The 16,165-nt window shown below is 36.8% G+C and overlaps 1 protein-coding gene across 4 annotated transcripts in view; it reads left to right on the plus strand.

Annotated features, from left to right (window-relative positions):
- MIGA1 (mitoguardin 1) overlaps positions 1 to 16,165 on the plus strand; it is a 95,800-nt gene that overhangs the window by 31,235 nt on the left and 48,400 nt on the right. For all 4 annotated transcript variants that reach the window (XM_036829198.1, XM_036829211.1, XM_036829206.1 and 1 more), the window contains exons 5-7: positions 1,076 to 1,202; positions 4,282 to 4,415; positions 5,159 to 5,282. In XM_036829198.1, the coding sequence (XP_036685093.1) occupies positions 1,076 to 1,202; positions 4,282 to 4,415; positions 5,159 to 5,282 (385 nt within the window). The remainder of the gene's footprint in view (positions 1 to 1,075; positions 1,203 to 4,281; positions 4,416 to 5,158; positions 5,283 to 16,165) is intronic.

Raw genomic sequence — 16,165 nt, forward strand, 5'->3', positions numbered from 1 at the left:
TTCTGTGGTAGGAGCATCTAGATCAAAGGCATGCAGACTCTCAGTTCGTCTGTGAAACTGAGCAGGATAATGAAGTATATGCCCATTCTATAATCTGGGGTATCTCTGTGTTGAATTTTCTCAACTGAAAGTTGAAGCTGTTCTTGACTAGAGAAAAGGAGTTTTATGGTAATAGTATAAGTAAGAAATCTTTAGAATCACTTTACTATATGTGCCTTAGCTGACCTAGTCATTCCACTGCCAGGGCTGTGAACCCAGATTTCTGCCTCTTAATGAGTGCCTCAGTGAGGGTCATGACAACAGGAGTGGAAAAGGAGGGAACAGGGTCCACAAAACTTGGTAACTGGATTTGAGAGGTGTGGGAAGAGAAGTTAGAGAAGACTTGTTATCTAGTTTGAGGAATTATGGAGATAAAAGTACTGTTAGTGAACTTGGGAGGAGGAAGAGTTTCTGTTGTGGGAAGATGCAGAGCTCTTTTTTGATATAGTCATTTTGAGATGCCAACAGAAGAGCCAAGTGGAGTCACCAAATAGGCAGGTGGAAATGTGGGCTTAGATTTCTCAAAAGAGGACAGAACTGAAGTTCAAGATTTGGGAGTCATTTGCATAGAGGTGACTGAAATGATTGGCTCAGTGGACCTTGCTAGAGAAGGGAAGATGACAGAGGCTTTTCGATTTTTGTTATTACATAGCAGAGAATCAGCATTGTAATAAGTTCTAAAAGGAAAATAAGCTAGCTACCTCAAATCAAAGTAGGTGTGGATAAAATTTATAAGTAAATACTTAATGACAGTAAACTATAAAAAAAACTGCTTGATTTTTGATGGAAATATCTGATTTATGTTCAAAATATTGTTCTAGTTGTATATTTTTTGAGCAAACAAGGGTTCAGAATACTTAGGGCCTTATGACTCTTAAGTTTGACTGAATATAATCAGATTTATTTCTTCAGGTAGAAATTCCATGGGTTGTTATACCAGGATTAGGATTTACATAAATAATTTATAAATATAAAAGATTGCAAAATACTATTACAAAAGAGATTTTGAAGTAACTTCTGTCCATCTTAATTTTAGGTCCAGAGTGTCAATTCTTGTCATAGCTGTGCTTGTGGCAATTCTAATTCCTGGGACAGAGCAGATGAAGATGATATTAAACTTGTTAATATTCCTGTGACCACTCCTGAGAACCTATACTTGATGGGTAGGAATAACATAATGAAGTTTTAAGATACTGTACTCACATTTAATGTGAAACGGAAGAATGATGAATTGTTCTAAGGGAAGCAACTATAATTCTAAAATGTTCTCATCTGTTGACTGTAGTCTGCATAACATAACATGTTATGTTAGCTTCCTGAGGCTACTGTTAAAATTACCACAAACTTGGTGGTTTAAAACAATAGAAATGTATTCTTTCAGAGTTCTGGAGGCCTGAATTCTGAAATCGTTATCACTGGGCTGAAATCAAGGTGGCATTTGGGCCATGCTCCCTCTGGAGGCTTGGAGGAGAATTCATTCCGTGCCTCTTCCAGCTTCTGGTGGCTTCAGGCTTGTGGCCACATGACTCTAATCTCTGCCTTCCTATTCACTGTGTGTATCAAATCTCCCTCTGCCTCTCTTTTATGAGGATGTTTGTGATTGGATCTAGAGCCCACCAGATAATTTAGGATAATCTCCCCATGTTAAGATTCTTAATTTAATCACATCTGCAAAGACACTTTTTTCTTATATGGTAACATTTACAAGTTCCAGAGACTAGGGCCTGATATCTTTGGGTGGTTATTATTCAATCTATTACACTTACCTAACCTAATCTGCTGACTTTTATCTAATGAATCTATCAAAATCCACTTTATGTAGTCTTTTATCTAGATATCATTTGTATTCTTCCTATATCTAGAAAGGATTTTAGATAGAAAGAGGCCTGTGTTTACAGCTCGAACGTGAGCATGTCTAGAAAGTCTCACTGGAGCCCAGGAAGAGAACCAGAGACCTTAACACCAAATCAGATTCAAATGCATTTTCAAATCCTTTCCCCTGTTCTTCTGTACTCTATTTCAGGCTATATTCCTTTTAAGGGAAATGCATACTAACTAAAAAACAAAACCAACAAAATCTTGAGGTGGCCTTGGCCAGTGAGTAGTAAGGGGATGGTGAGTTGGCAGAAGGGCTGTGTGCCTGCCTGCATTCCCACACTCTAGAATAGTTAAAGACTATATCATCCGCCGTGACGTCACAGTAGGTAATCCTGCACGGGGTGGGGGGGGGGATACAGGAGTAGTTCTTCTGCCACCTTTTCCAGGTCTTCTGAGAATTAAGCTCACTATGTTTCTAGATTAACTATGCCTAGTAAACCTACACTCAACACTTCTGTAGGAATATTGAGAGTTAGAATTGAAGAGAAATAGAGTAAAACTAGGGAAGCTGCAGGGAGTCTCAGTGTCATAGAATTAGGATCGGTAGGAGATATTGTTTCAATTCCCACCTATTGTTTTAGTTCCCTTCACAGTGTTGATGACATAAAAAATATATTGGTAACATGTTTGAATTCCTGTTATAAAACTGCTGATATGTGACAGTTTGGGCCACGTTCTGCAGTCAAGTGAGACACAGTACTTCCTTAGAGGTAACTTTTATCTTTGGACAGCTCTGCTATTAGATAATTCTTCCTTATATTTAGCCAAAATAATCAGAAGGATAGAGAGTGGATGGAGTGAGAAGAGGATGAAGGAATTAGAATTGTATAGCTTGGAAAAAGGAAGTCTTTTAAGTGAGCAAATTTTTTAGAAGGAAGATCCAGACAATGATTCTTTGCTACAGAAAATTAAACAATTTAAGGCCTACATTTCATTTAAAGAACATCTTATTTGTTTAGAGTTGTAGGTTCTCCAGGTAACTGAAGAAATGATTTTCAAGGACAGGTATTCTCTAGCTACCATATCTTAAAAACATCTTCAGAATGACTTGGTCAGATTCTTAAGCAGCTTTTAAAGATCTTTTACTTTTATATGTCTAGAAAAATTGAGGTTATGAAATATTTTGGTTTTGTTTGAAGTGCATAATTATTTTGGTAAGCCTTTTTTTAATTGGGAGAAAAAGAGGCACATATTCACCTCTTTTCCCACAAAAGCTTTCTATAAGGAGAAATATGAAATTCCTACTCAGATTGTAACCCTTTATTGGTTCTTCTTGTATATTTTTAGCTCTGGCCCAGCACTTTATCCATCCAAATCAGCAAGTTGGTGTCAAGGTGGTCTAAGACACCTTTTGGTGGAATAAAAGATAGAAAAGACTTTATTCTGGACCTCTGGGCTGTTATCTTTCTTCTTAGCTTTACTGTCTCCTTCTGAGAACCTCTTGTAAACCTGATAGTTTCTTATCAACTAGTTTCTTCTATTTGCCCATCAGTTTTCTTTTTCATTTAGGGGGATATTTTGAAAGATAGTTATGTGACTTTAAAAATTAGCCATTATTGTTAGGAATTTTGATGAATTCATGATATTTTTTTAGAAAAATCCCAAGCACCGTATACCTTTGAGTTACATATTTTAAAAAGGGAAAACATATTAGTCATTTCTCTCTTATTGTTGGTTGACTACATCTGTAGACCTGGAATGTATTGGGATATTAAGATTCTGCTAAGAAATGATGTGAGCATAAATTTTATTCTTTAGTGCCAAAATTACAGTCACACTGTGCCATTGGTGCTAACTGTATGAAAAACACTTTAGACCGAAAATGATTTTGGTATTGATTTCACTTATTTAAAATTGTTCTGTTCTTGGGACTTCCCCGGTGGCGCAGTGGTTAAGAATCTGCCTGCCAATACAGGGGACGCGGGTTCGATCCCTGGTCCGGGAAGATCCCACATGCTGCGGAGCAACTAAGCCCACGCACCACAACTACTGAGCCTGCGCTCTAGAGCCCACAAGCCACAACTACTGAAGCTGGCGCGCCTAAAGCCCAAGCTCTGCAACAAGAGAAACCACTGCAATGAGAAGCCTGCGCACCGCAACAAAGAGTAGCCCCCGCTTGATGCAACTAGAGAAAGCCCACGTGCGGCAACGAAGACCCACTGCAACCAAATAAATTTAAAAACTTTAAAAAATTAATAAAATTGTTCTGTTCTTGGGAAATCGCAGGCAGTCCAGTGGTTAGGACTCAGCACTTCCACTGCAGGGGCCTGGGTTCAATCCCTGGTTGGGGAACTAAGATCCTGCAAGCCGCGTGGCACGGCCAGAAAAAAAATAAAATAAAATTGTTCTGTTCTCAATTTTTAGGTATGGAATTGTTTGAAGAGGCATTGCGTCGATGGGAACAAGCTCTAACCTTTCGAAATAGACAGGCTGAGGACGAAGCCTGTAGTTCCATTAAATTGGGTGCGGGAGATGCCATTGCAGAAGAAAGTATAGATGTAAGGATGATTTATTTGGGAGTGGTCTTCATAATATTGGAAGAGTTGAACTATTTTTAATGTTGATTCAGTGTCCTTGATTTCTGTGGCATTTAATAGAACTTTTTTTTTTCTCCCTTGGGATTGTGTGGGGATATTTCTTACTGGGCTTTTCCTGTTCGGTTAGTTGTTAAACCCCAGATTTGCAATTCATCATTGTTTCCTGATTTTTCAAGAAAATAAAGAATTAAGCAGATATAATGTCTAAAGGAATTTTTTAAAAGTCTGTTTTGTGCTTTGGGTTTAGTTAAGTGCCATTATATTAATAAAAATCCCACAGAGTTAGAGCTAGACTCATCTAGGTTAGTGATTCTCAAATTGGAGCATGCATCAGAAGCCTCTGAAAGGCTTGCTAAAAAATAGATTTGGGGGTCCCACCTTTAGGGTTTCTAATTCATTTCTAAGTTGCAATTCTAACAAGTTCCCAGGTAATACTGATGCTGCTGGTTCAGGGACCTTACTTTGAGAACCTTACTTTGAGATCTAGTCCAACTCCTTAATTTTACAGATTACGAAATGGAGGTGATTTTAGCTGAGGCACAGCTAGAACCCAGGCCTCCTGACTTATATCACAGTATTCTCACCACCCAACAGTATTTTTTTATATCCCTCACTTTTCTGCCTTTCATTTAAAAGTGGAAAGCGTTTAGAATTTTAACATTAGAATCTAATATTTGCTGTGTGTACTTTTTCTCTCCTTATAGGATATTATTAGTACTGAATTTATCCATAAACTTGAAGCTCTGCTGCAAAGAGCATATCGTCTCCAAGAGGAGTTTGAAGCTACCCTAGGGGCATCTGATCCTAATTCCCTTGCTAATGATATGGGTAAGGTGGTTATTTTATATGGTTTTTATGAAATGTGTGATTTTATTCTTTTCTATTCTTGGAATCATTGGCTTAAGTATATTAATATGGTTACATACTTTTTAGAAAATAGCCAAGAGAAAAAGAGTACTATCATATTTATTGGTTTTTTCTTTCAGTTTAACTTTTCAAGTGAACTTTTTGACATAAATTCAAGTACTTACCATAGATAGGATTGTAACATTATTTTAAAATTACATTCTAAGTGAAAGAATCCCAGTTAAAGTGTTAGAGGGAGGAAAAAAATAATAATATAAAAATGGGACAGAGACACACTACCTCAGAAACGGGCACGTAGCTCATGACTTACATTTAAAGTATTTTAAGTCATTCTATTTCTTGCCCCCATTTCAGTTGCAGGCTACATTTTGATGTAAGTAGTCAATACATGTGTTAATATATACCATTACCTTTGTTTCCTACTTTAAAGAAAAAAGAACTTTGAAGAGACTTCTTCAGTGAAGTCTTCCAAGGAAAGAATGATTAAAATTGCTTCCGGGAGTTCCCTGGTGGCTTAGTGGTTAGGATCCTGGGCTTTCACTGCGATGGCCTGGGCTGGTTGGTGAACTGAGATCCTGGAAGCTGCCCAGCGCGGCCAAAAAAAAGCTTCCTTGACTTCAGTAAATCATCCAAAGAATGAAATAAAATAAAATTACATTATATATATTTTTTTGTTAAAAGTAATTTAAATTTTTTTATTTGAGGAGGATTTATTTTTCTAATAAAGAAAAAATTGTTAAGGCTTGTTAAGTTTTTCCACATTTATTTCTGAACATGAAGTACTGAAAGTGGCTGCATTTTGAGATGTTTACATATTTATATATTTTGAATTTAGGTAAAAGATTTCACTTGTATTAGAATTATGAATTTCTGTCTATATGTTACAGTGAGGGTTATGTGAAACCTCTCCCTTAATTTCAGTCTTTGCTTTTTCATACTGTTACTGTCACCAATAATTATTCATTAGACTTGAATGAATAGTTTTTTAATAGTTTCTCTGCTTTTGGCATAGGTATAATATTTTGACATGGAGATTCAGACCAGAAGAAAAGTAGACAGTATTCATGTCAACAAATAGAATTTGTCAAAGGTTTCTATTTATATATTTTTTTACACAACTTCTTTTGTAACTTATTAGAATGGCATTTATGATAGTAGGAAAAAGAACAGAGAAGCATTTTTGTAAATGAATTTTTACTGGAGTATAGTTGCTTTACAATGTTGTGTTAGTTTCTACTGTACAGCAGAAATGAATCGGCTATATATATACATATATCCTCTCTGTTTTGGATTTCCTTCCCCTTTAGGTCACCCCAGTGCATTAAGTAGAGTTCCCTGTGCTATACAATATGTTCTCATTAGTTATCTATTTTATACATAGTATCAATAGTGTATATGTGTCAATCCCAATCTCCTAATTCCTCCCCCCTCCCAGAAGCATTTTTAAAAGAAGTCAAATGTAAAAATGGGAATGGAACAACTAGAAGAGATAGCAAAGTGGTTAAGTAGCAAAGAAAGCCACAGAGAAAAAGAAGTAGGAAAAAATTATAAATATAAGGAAGGAAGAGGAAAAGGGCCTGAGACTTTTATTCTTTTATTCTAGGAATGGAGGATTTGACCTCACTGTTCTAATCTTCTGCTTGCAGTTTCTGTCTAGCCTCATGATAAGGATCATGTAGATGTGTAGTTCTTGTACTTGTTAGTCTTCTAATATGCATCTCGGATTTCGTTCTGTTTGGCATGCCCAGAGTTTCTTTTTTCTACTGTCCATAGAGGTTGGTGGAAACCATCTCTGATTTCTTCTGTTTATTAGGTAATAAAGGTTTTTTGGCTATTGCCCAGAGGGTCTGCTTTGGGTTTACATTGCATCTGGACAAGAAGACCCCTGGGCAGATGGCTTAATTTCTGGGGCCTTCAAGTTGTTTCTGAGGAAATTGTTGTTAATTTGGAACTCTAAATGGGTAAGATTTCTAGAGTGGGACTCATCATCAATCTATCCATTTGGTTAGCTTAGGTTTGTAATAAGTTCCTGACCCCACCCATGTCTTAACCTGAGCTGTCAGTGGCTACTAGGCTGGCTGGCTTTTCCCCGCAGCCTAGCAGTGCCTTGGCCTGTTATTGCCCTGGAGATTCCAGTTGACATGAAGCTGTTATATTTTGTTCCTTTTTGGGAATTATTTGGATGTTCTTCTATATCGCAAGTTTCCATTTTGGAACTTCTGGATTCAAAGAGCTGAATCTATGGCCAGGACTCTAGTAGGGAAGTAGTTCTGTTATATCTGTGATTTGATATTAATCAAAATTGCTTAGAAAGTCGGTTAACTCTCCTCATTCTCTAAATCCAAATTCATTTTACACATTTAATGTATATTAATGAGAGGCAACTTATAATTAGTAGTCATAAATAAGGAGAGGCTAACAAATGCCTTCAGAGGCTCAGGGGTGAATTTAAACCAAGTATTGATCTGACTTCAGTGAATACTTTATTGTTTTGGAATTTGCTTTGTCTTATTTGATAAAATCAAATTTTTTTTCTCCTAAGATTTTGATAGGTTTTCAAGGTTGGAAGATTTTTTAGCAGTCATCTAAGTTTTCTCCTTTCCCCATGGACTTAATATTTGACAGCTACCATTGTTTGCATGTCACCACGTTCCAGGGCCTTTGCTAAGGCCCATAGTTTCTTCTCTGAGTCAGGCACAATTCTAAGTAAAAATTATGTCACTTAATCCTTACAACTTTTATGAGGTAAGTATAGTTATCCTCATTTTTCAGACGGGGAGAGAGGTACAGAAGTATTAAATCACTTCCCCAGAGTTACATAGCTATTAAGTGACAGAACTTAGATTTGGGCCCAGGCGGCTGGCTTTGGAGTCCATAAACCACCGTGCTGTATTGCCTCACCACTTACAAGACAGACATGTTCTCTGAATGGGAGGATTGACTGTGAACTCTTTGTGGCAAAGTTCCCTGTAAGAAATGTCTTGGAGCAGGTAGTCTGGAATCCCCACAGCTGCTGAAGTAAGGAACCTTATTTCTGGTGGTGGTATCATTTATTTAGTGTGGATCTTCCTTTCCTTTAAATTTTTTCTTCCTCCATATCTATCTGGGGATCTGCAATGAACTCATGCATCTTTCCTCCTCTCTCAGGCCCTCTAGGCAGTCTAGACAGACTTCGCGCATTTTATTTTTTTTAAATATTTATTTATTCATTTATTTGGCTGCGTCGGGTCTTAGTTGCAGCACACGGGATCTTCGTTGCAGCATGTGGGATCTTCTGTTGCGGCGCGTGGCCTTCAGAGCGCAGGCTCAGTATCTGCGGCACATGGGCTCTCTAGTTGTGGCGTGTGGGCTCTAGAGTGCACAGGCTTAGTTGCCCCATGGCATGTGTGATCTTAGTTCCCTGACCAGGGATCGAACCTGCGTCCCCTGCATTGGAAGGCAGAGTCTTAACCACTGGACCACCAGGGAAGTCCCTCACGCATTTTATAGAAGGGAGTTATCAAGGTTTAATCCAGGAACTGAAGATGTGAACTGCTGTATTTACCTGAGGGAATAGGGAGAGAGGGCCCAACTGTGCCAGCTGAATTTAGTGTAGCGCTTTAATGAGTTACTCTGGTGGATTACCTTTTGGCCTATATCTGCATAATAGCTAAAAGTACAAACTCAAGATTCAGACTAACTGGGTTCAAATTCTGTCTTCACCATTTATTAGCTGTGTGATTATATAACTTGTCTAAGCCTCAGCTTCTTCATCTGAAAAATGGGCATGTAGTACCTATTTAACAAAGTAATTATGAGAATTAAATTATATTAACAAATATAAAGTCTAGGGAACAGGGTAACAATGTTTATTAGGTTGGAGTTTGGAACTTCTCTGGAACTCTCTGAGGAAGACCATCATTTTTACCTCTAGGATATTAAGCTGTGGTTTGATAGGACCTACCTGATCCTACATTGGCCAATTTCAAGGTATTCTTTAAAATTTCTGGTCTGGTGATACCTTTTCCATGTTTTCCAGTGAGGCTGTTATTTTCTTCCTGTCTTTTTTTTTTTTTTTTTTTTTTTTGCCACCCCACGTGGCTTGATTGAACCCACGCCCTCGGCAGTGAAAGTGCGGAGTCCTAACCACTGGACCGCCAGGGAATTCCCTCTTCCTGTCATTTTTAATGGGCCTTTAGGAAGGAGAAGTAGATGCTTTTTTAAAAAATGTTTTATTTATTTATTTATTTATTTTGGCTGTGCTGGATCTTCATTGCGGCACACAGGCTTCTCTAATTGCAGTGTGAGGATTTCTCTAGTTGCAGCGTGCGGGCTCAGTAGTTGTGGTGCACCGGCTTAGTTGTGGTATGTGGGATCTTAGTTCCCCAACCAGGGGTCTAACCTGGGCCCCCTGCATTGAGTTAAGAATGTGGAGTCTTAACCACTGGACCACCAGGGAAGTCTGGAGAAGTAGATGCTTGTGCTCTGTCATCTTGAACTAGAAATTCTGGACATTATAATTACAGAGCCTAAGGACTACATTAACTTGTAACATTGCTAATGTAGAGCTAATGGTTAACTAAAACTTTTAAGTTCTTTGTTGTTACTGTTAGATGTTATTATTAAGCCACATCTTCTTTCATTTGTTCCTGTGCAGTTGTGTTTTTGGACCCAAGGTTTAGATGTTACGTTTATTATTCCTACTAAATTGTCATTTCTCAGTCATCATTCTGAATTAAGATAGTTTTAGATTTTGATTTGATATCCCTTTCAGCTTTCTATCACTTTCTGGTTTGTTCAGTTTGGTCTAGTTGGTCATCAGTGCTCTCATTGAAACCATTAACAAAAAATGCTTAAAGGAAAACTTATTTCCCTCTACTTACAATTTCTGGCACCAAATGAGTGGATTTTCCACACCAAGCAATTCTCCGGTTCTCCTTGGACACCAACTGGGTATCCTGCAATTTAATTCAATTCGAACACTAACTACCCAGAGTTAGCACAGATTCCACGGGTAAAGGGCTCATCTCACAAGGCTGTCCCCCCTCATATGCCAGTCGCAAATCCAGGCCTCCCATGCTTCTGACCAACTGTCTGTAAATCAGGTTCCCACCACTCCCTCCTTGGGCTTCATAATTTACTGGAATGGCTCACAGAATTCCGGGAAACACTTTTCTTACTATTACTGGTTTTTTATGAAAGATATAACTTAGCAACAGTCAAATGGAAGAGGTGCATAGGGCATGGTATGGGGAATGGGTGTAGAACTTTCATACCCCCTACAGACACAACATTCTCCCGGCACCGGGATGTGTTCACCAACCTGGAGCTCTCTAAACCCTACAGTTTAGTGTTCTTATGGAGATTCCATTATGTAGGCATGATTGATTAAATCACAGGGCTATTGGTGATTAACTTAATCCCCAGCCTCTCTCCCTTCAGGGGTCAGGGTTGGAGTTGAAAGTTCCAACTTTATAATCAGAGGGTTTGTTCCCTTGGCAACCATCCCCCATCCTCCAAGAGTCACCTCATCAACATAAACTCAGGTATAGTTGAAAGAGGCTTATTATGAATAGCAAAAGATACTCCTCTCACCCCCATCACTCAGGAAATTTCAAGAGTTTTAGAAGCTCTGTGCCAGGAACCATGATAAATATATATTACTTACTATATCACGATACCATATTTTAAAGTGGACAGGGCCAGAGTCAAAGATCTGAGGCATGACTTTCAAGTAGCCTTAGCAACTTGTGCAATAACCTATAAATTCAACTGTTTCTACTTTCACATTTTTTTCATCTTGATCATAAAGAGATCATGGGAGACTTTATTATATATCATGCCAAAATATGTGTGTATTTATGTACTTAACTAGTTAATTTAAGAAAATATTATATGGAATTTTTTTGAAAAAGATTTAATATCAATTCACATTATTTGGAAATATTGTCAGTGCTGAGCTTTTTTGCAGGTAGGTATTTGCCATCAAGTATTCATGGCTGGTTTACACTTACTTGCAAATAAATCATTTTAGTTTTGAAAGGCACATGTGTCAGGTTTTATTGACTATAAGAGCCTCAGCAAAACTTATTTCTCTAACTTTGGAATTCAAAATATAAACGGGGGCTCTACTTAATTTTGCATTCATTTGTACTGTTTATAGTAAGTAGTAAGTAGTTTGCCAAGTTAACATTGTGGACTATAGGAGGACAGTTTAAATCCTCCTCAGCATGATTCTTTTAGTATGTTTAAAATCGTCTTAGAGTTTTTCTTTTTTGATAACAATGTGTTTGTTGAAAGTAAATTATATCGATCCTCTTTAGCAGATCCAAAAATATTTTTGACTTGTCAGTATTGTGAGTTATTTGGTTAGTTTAGGTAGGTGAAGTTAATAACAGAGTTTAAAAAATGTATGATTCTCGCGCACCGCAACCAAGAGTAGCCCCCACTCGCTGCAACTAGAGAAAGCCCGTGCGCAGCAGCAAAGACCCAATGCAGCCAAAAGTAAATAATAGATGAATTAATTTAAAAAATCATCATAGCGTTTCTTTAAAAAAAAAAAATTATTGTTCATAGTAGAAACCACATTCTGACCACCTTCATAAAACTGTTACATCCACTCTTTCTTGTGTATTTTAACTCTTCAAATTCTTTGTTTAAAAAATATTAAGGGCAGCCACAAAATTAGTGACCTCAGTAATTTGTCAATCTTTTGAGTCTCAGAAGGGGCAACTATGTAAAGATCCACGTTTCCCTTTAATACAATCTTAAAATGATTAAATTTCATGTGGACACATAAAACATTTTCACAGCACAAAAAAGGCAATGACATTGTCGTATAAATTATCCTTATTGTAGTTTTAATTTTTTATTAATTAGAGCCTTTCCTATTTTTGAGAAGTAATTAGGCCAACCTTGAAAAAAATCCGTATACTTCTGTGTTTTTAGTTTCCAACAGTTTTTTAATTTATGCATAATATATTCACATGTAATAGAAAAGTTGTCTTTTTATTTGCTTAACTGGACAATGCCAAAAAGCTATTCTGCATGTTTTGTCACAAAAGAGATTTTGTTTTTATCAGAAATTAATATTTTATATTTGTCTATGCCTTTTTAAAATTAACAGAGACATTATTGATACCTTCTAAACTAAAAGCAAAATCAGAATTTCAGGTAAACAAACCATAAAGATCATTAAAATAAAGCAACCATAATGAAAGCTGTGACAAGTGGCATTTAACTTTAACTTGCTCTACAGATATTTTAAATATTTATTTATTTATTTATTTTTGGCTGTGTTGGGTCTTCGTTTCTACACGAGGGCTTTCTCTAGTTGTGGCAAGCGGGGGTCACTCTTCATCGCGGTGCGCGGGCCTCTCACTATCGCGGCCTCTCTTGTTGTGGAGCACAGGCTCCAGACACGCAGGCTCAGTAGTTGTGGCTCACGGGCCCAGTTGCTCCGCGGCATGTGGGATCTTCCCAGACCAGGGCTCGAACCCGTGTCCCCTGCATTGGCAGGCAGATTCTCAACCACTGCGCCACCAGGAAAGCCCTACAGATATTTTAAATGTTCAACATCCAGTAAGTAGTTTGGGAAGAATCTGGAACGGGAAATGAATAGCAAATTGAAGCTTTTAAAAAATAAGTCCACTGTTTAATCAATGACTTATGAAAATAATTGAAAATAAAAAAAATTGAAGTATTATTCAGAAGCTTAAAAGCGTTGGTTACAGCATCTTGTTACATACCTTCCAATAAAGATTACAACACAATTAAATCCAAAAAAAAAAAAAAGTATGATTCTAACACTGGATTGTGGTGATAGTTGCACAACTCTATACATTTACTAAAATTCATTGAATTGTACAGTTAAAATGGGGAAGTTTTATGGTTTGTAAATTATACTTCAATAAAGCTGGTAAAAATACAGTGTGATTCTGTTAAGTTAATTTTAAGTAATTTTTTGTGAATTTGAAAAAGTGCAAAATAGCATTTCATACTAAAAATTTTAAATAATGCAAATGTCAAAAAAAATTTTTTTTAATTCATTAAGAATCTCATAGTTTCAAAGCTCATGGACACGCTGAATTACAAATTGTGTTTACCCAAGGTGGTGCCACTTCAGCTGGTAACCAGAAATACTGAGTATCCTATGTCAGTATCCAGTGAACCATAGTATTGTTCACATGCATGGGAACTTCTGCAAATGGTTTTGGTGATTATTGTGCTGTTGATTTTACTTTTATTGTTAACTTTAGAATGTTTTTTATATTCTGTAATATAATCATCCAAGTGGTCATTAAATTAAATGTGATAAAGAAGCTCAAATAACTGCTGACACTTCTGCTGTTAATTTAGTACAGAGCATCCTGGAAATATTGGAACTAATGCTAAGAAAATAAAAGAGCAGAATTGAAGCAGGAGCCCTTATATTTAAAAAATGACAGAAACCTCTGGCAACCTGACTCTAAAGTCACAACTCTAATGCACCCCTAAGCCAAGTTATCATCTGTGTTGAAATAGGAAATATTTTTGATATCTGGGAAGGAAGTGATAGTGATACAAAAAACTTTACTACAAATACTTAGTGTTTTTAAAACATTCTTAAAAACAGACCGTATTATAGTCATTTATTGTGCTTTGAAACTATGCTTGAGAAAAGAAATACAGTACAATAGTTGTATGTCAGCATTTCTTTACATTTATTCCTATAGGAAAGTAGCTTTGAATTAGGCAGGGTTTGAATTATGTTTTAAGGCATGAATTCCTTGTATAAAATGTAACCACCCTGTATTCTCTAATTCATCTTTTGTCATGTTCTGTACTGATATTTCCTTAATCATTATGAATTAATGAATCATCACTGGGTATAGTTCTGTATTTTCTCTTACACAGCAAAAAGTTTACTTCTGGCTTAAACAAAAGTTATTTGTTCTATTCTTCTGATTATTAAATAAGATAAAGATTTTAGTTCTCTAATTAAAAAAAAAAATCATTTCCCTTCACTTACAAGAGACCACTTATTGTTAAATGCAAGGTGTTGAAGTCACTAGAGGGCAGCACACTTTATCTGCATGTGGGACGCCTATGACTCATAAATGCCCTTCCGTGCTGTTCGTAGCACTGGGAGTTAAATTTAGGTCACCACTCTTTTTCTGGCGTGTTTCGTATACACCTGCTACTGTAACTCAGAGTGAGACAGAGTCAGGAGGGTATGCACAGAGACTTTAAATAATATTGCTGTACATTTCCATTTGTGTACAATTTCTTCTAGCTAACAGCATGTAGAAGTGTTACATTTATTTGTAGTTTCTGTCTTTCAGATAGTTGTTAAATTATAATTGTTAAATGATAATTTTTGAAGACCCAACCAAAAGACTGCAATATGTTTTCAGTTGTAAACAGTATAGCTTAGTGGTTAAGAATATGGGCTTTGGAGTTAAACAAACATGGGTTCAAATCCTGGCTCTACCACTTTTACTAGCTATGAAACCTAAGCAAGCCTTGACCTTTCTTAGATTCATCTTCTTCATCTGTAAGCTGGAGGACTATATTAGGATCAGCTTCATAGAATTGTGAAGATGAGATGAGATAACATGTATATCGTATTTTAGCATAGGTACATGGTAAACACTTGTTATCCATTCATATATATTCTGGCATTTTTATGAGGCCTGTTCTAAGACTGTTTAAAAAATACATGGTTTATCACCATAGAATCCACCTAACCGATCTCCCACTCATATCACTCTGTCTACTCAAGTGGCAGACACTCTCCTGAATTGTGTACTTATCATTTTCTTTGAAGTTCTTCTTTTAGTTTGACTCCTATGAAATTTCCAGTATTTGATCATATTTGCCCTATGAAACAGGCAATAAGATTAAATGCCATTGACTTATCATCCCTGTATGTATTCTTGTTCAATTTATACATTTGACTCTTTCTTTTTTTAAATTTATTTATTTTTGGCTCTAGGCATGCAGGCTTCAGTAGCTGTGGCACACGGCTTCAGTAGCTGTGGCACACGGCCTCAGTAGTTGTGGCTCACGGGCTCTAGAGTGCAGGCTTGGTAGTTGTGGCGCACGGGTTTGTTGCTCTGCGGCATGTGGGATCTTCCCGGACCAGGGCTTGAACCCGTGTCCCCCGCATTAGTAGGTGGACTCCCAACCACTGCACCACCAGGGAAGCCCACATTTGACTCTTTCTTAACCTGTTAGAAGATTAATCTTAAAATATGAATTTTGTGTCCTGGTTGTTCTTTTAATTATTGCACTTTCGGTTCAGTCATGTTGTTGGTTGTAGCAGAAATGAACTCATTTCTAATACTCTGGACTTTTATGTTACATGTGGTATCTTTTCAAAGTGTGTGTTCTTTCTGATACTGATGGAAATTTTCTTTGTAATTAGTTCTCTGAATAAATCTTTTTGAATAGGCTCTTATTTTAAAAAAACACATGGTTACGGGTAGATGCTATCACATGTTCATAACTTGTTTTACAATGATATTGTTCAGTTATGCTCCAGACAGCGTTTATTTGTTTCTGGAAATTTATTTTTCTCATATTTTAGTAGTAACATAAGTTTGCATTTCCTGAAACAAGGTATTTAAGCCATGTTCAAAGTTATTTATTTGGGAAAGTAAAAAAAGATGCTCTTTATAAATCTACTTTTTCTCTGCATTAGAAAAGAAAACTGCCATCTGAAGGACAAATACTTTGTGGAAGTATTTATTTTAGATGTAGCTAAGATTTTTGACTTTACTTGATCCTTGGTCTTGCCATATGCGTAGGAGGAAAACAAAAAATGATAGTGGATATACTCCTTGCCAGCACATCCAGTAATCTAGTAAGTTCTGTCAATTCTG

This window comes from Balaenoptera musculus, chromosome 1, assembly GCF_009873245.2.
Source record: "Balaenoptera musculus isolate JJ_BM4_2016_0621 chromosome 1, mBalMus1.pri.v3, whole genome shotgun sequence".
Lineage (NCBI taxonomy): Eukaryota > Metazoa > Chordata > Mammalia > Artiodactyla > Balaenopteridae > Balaenoptera > Balaenoptera musculus.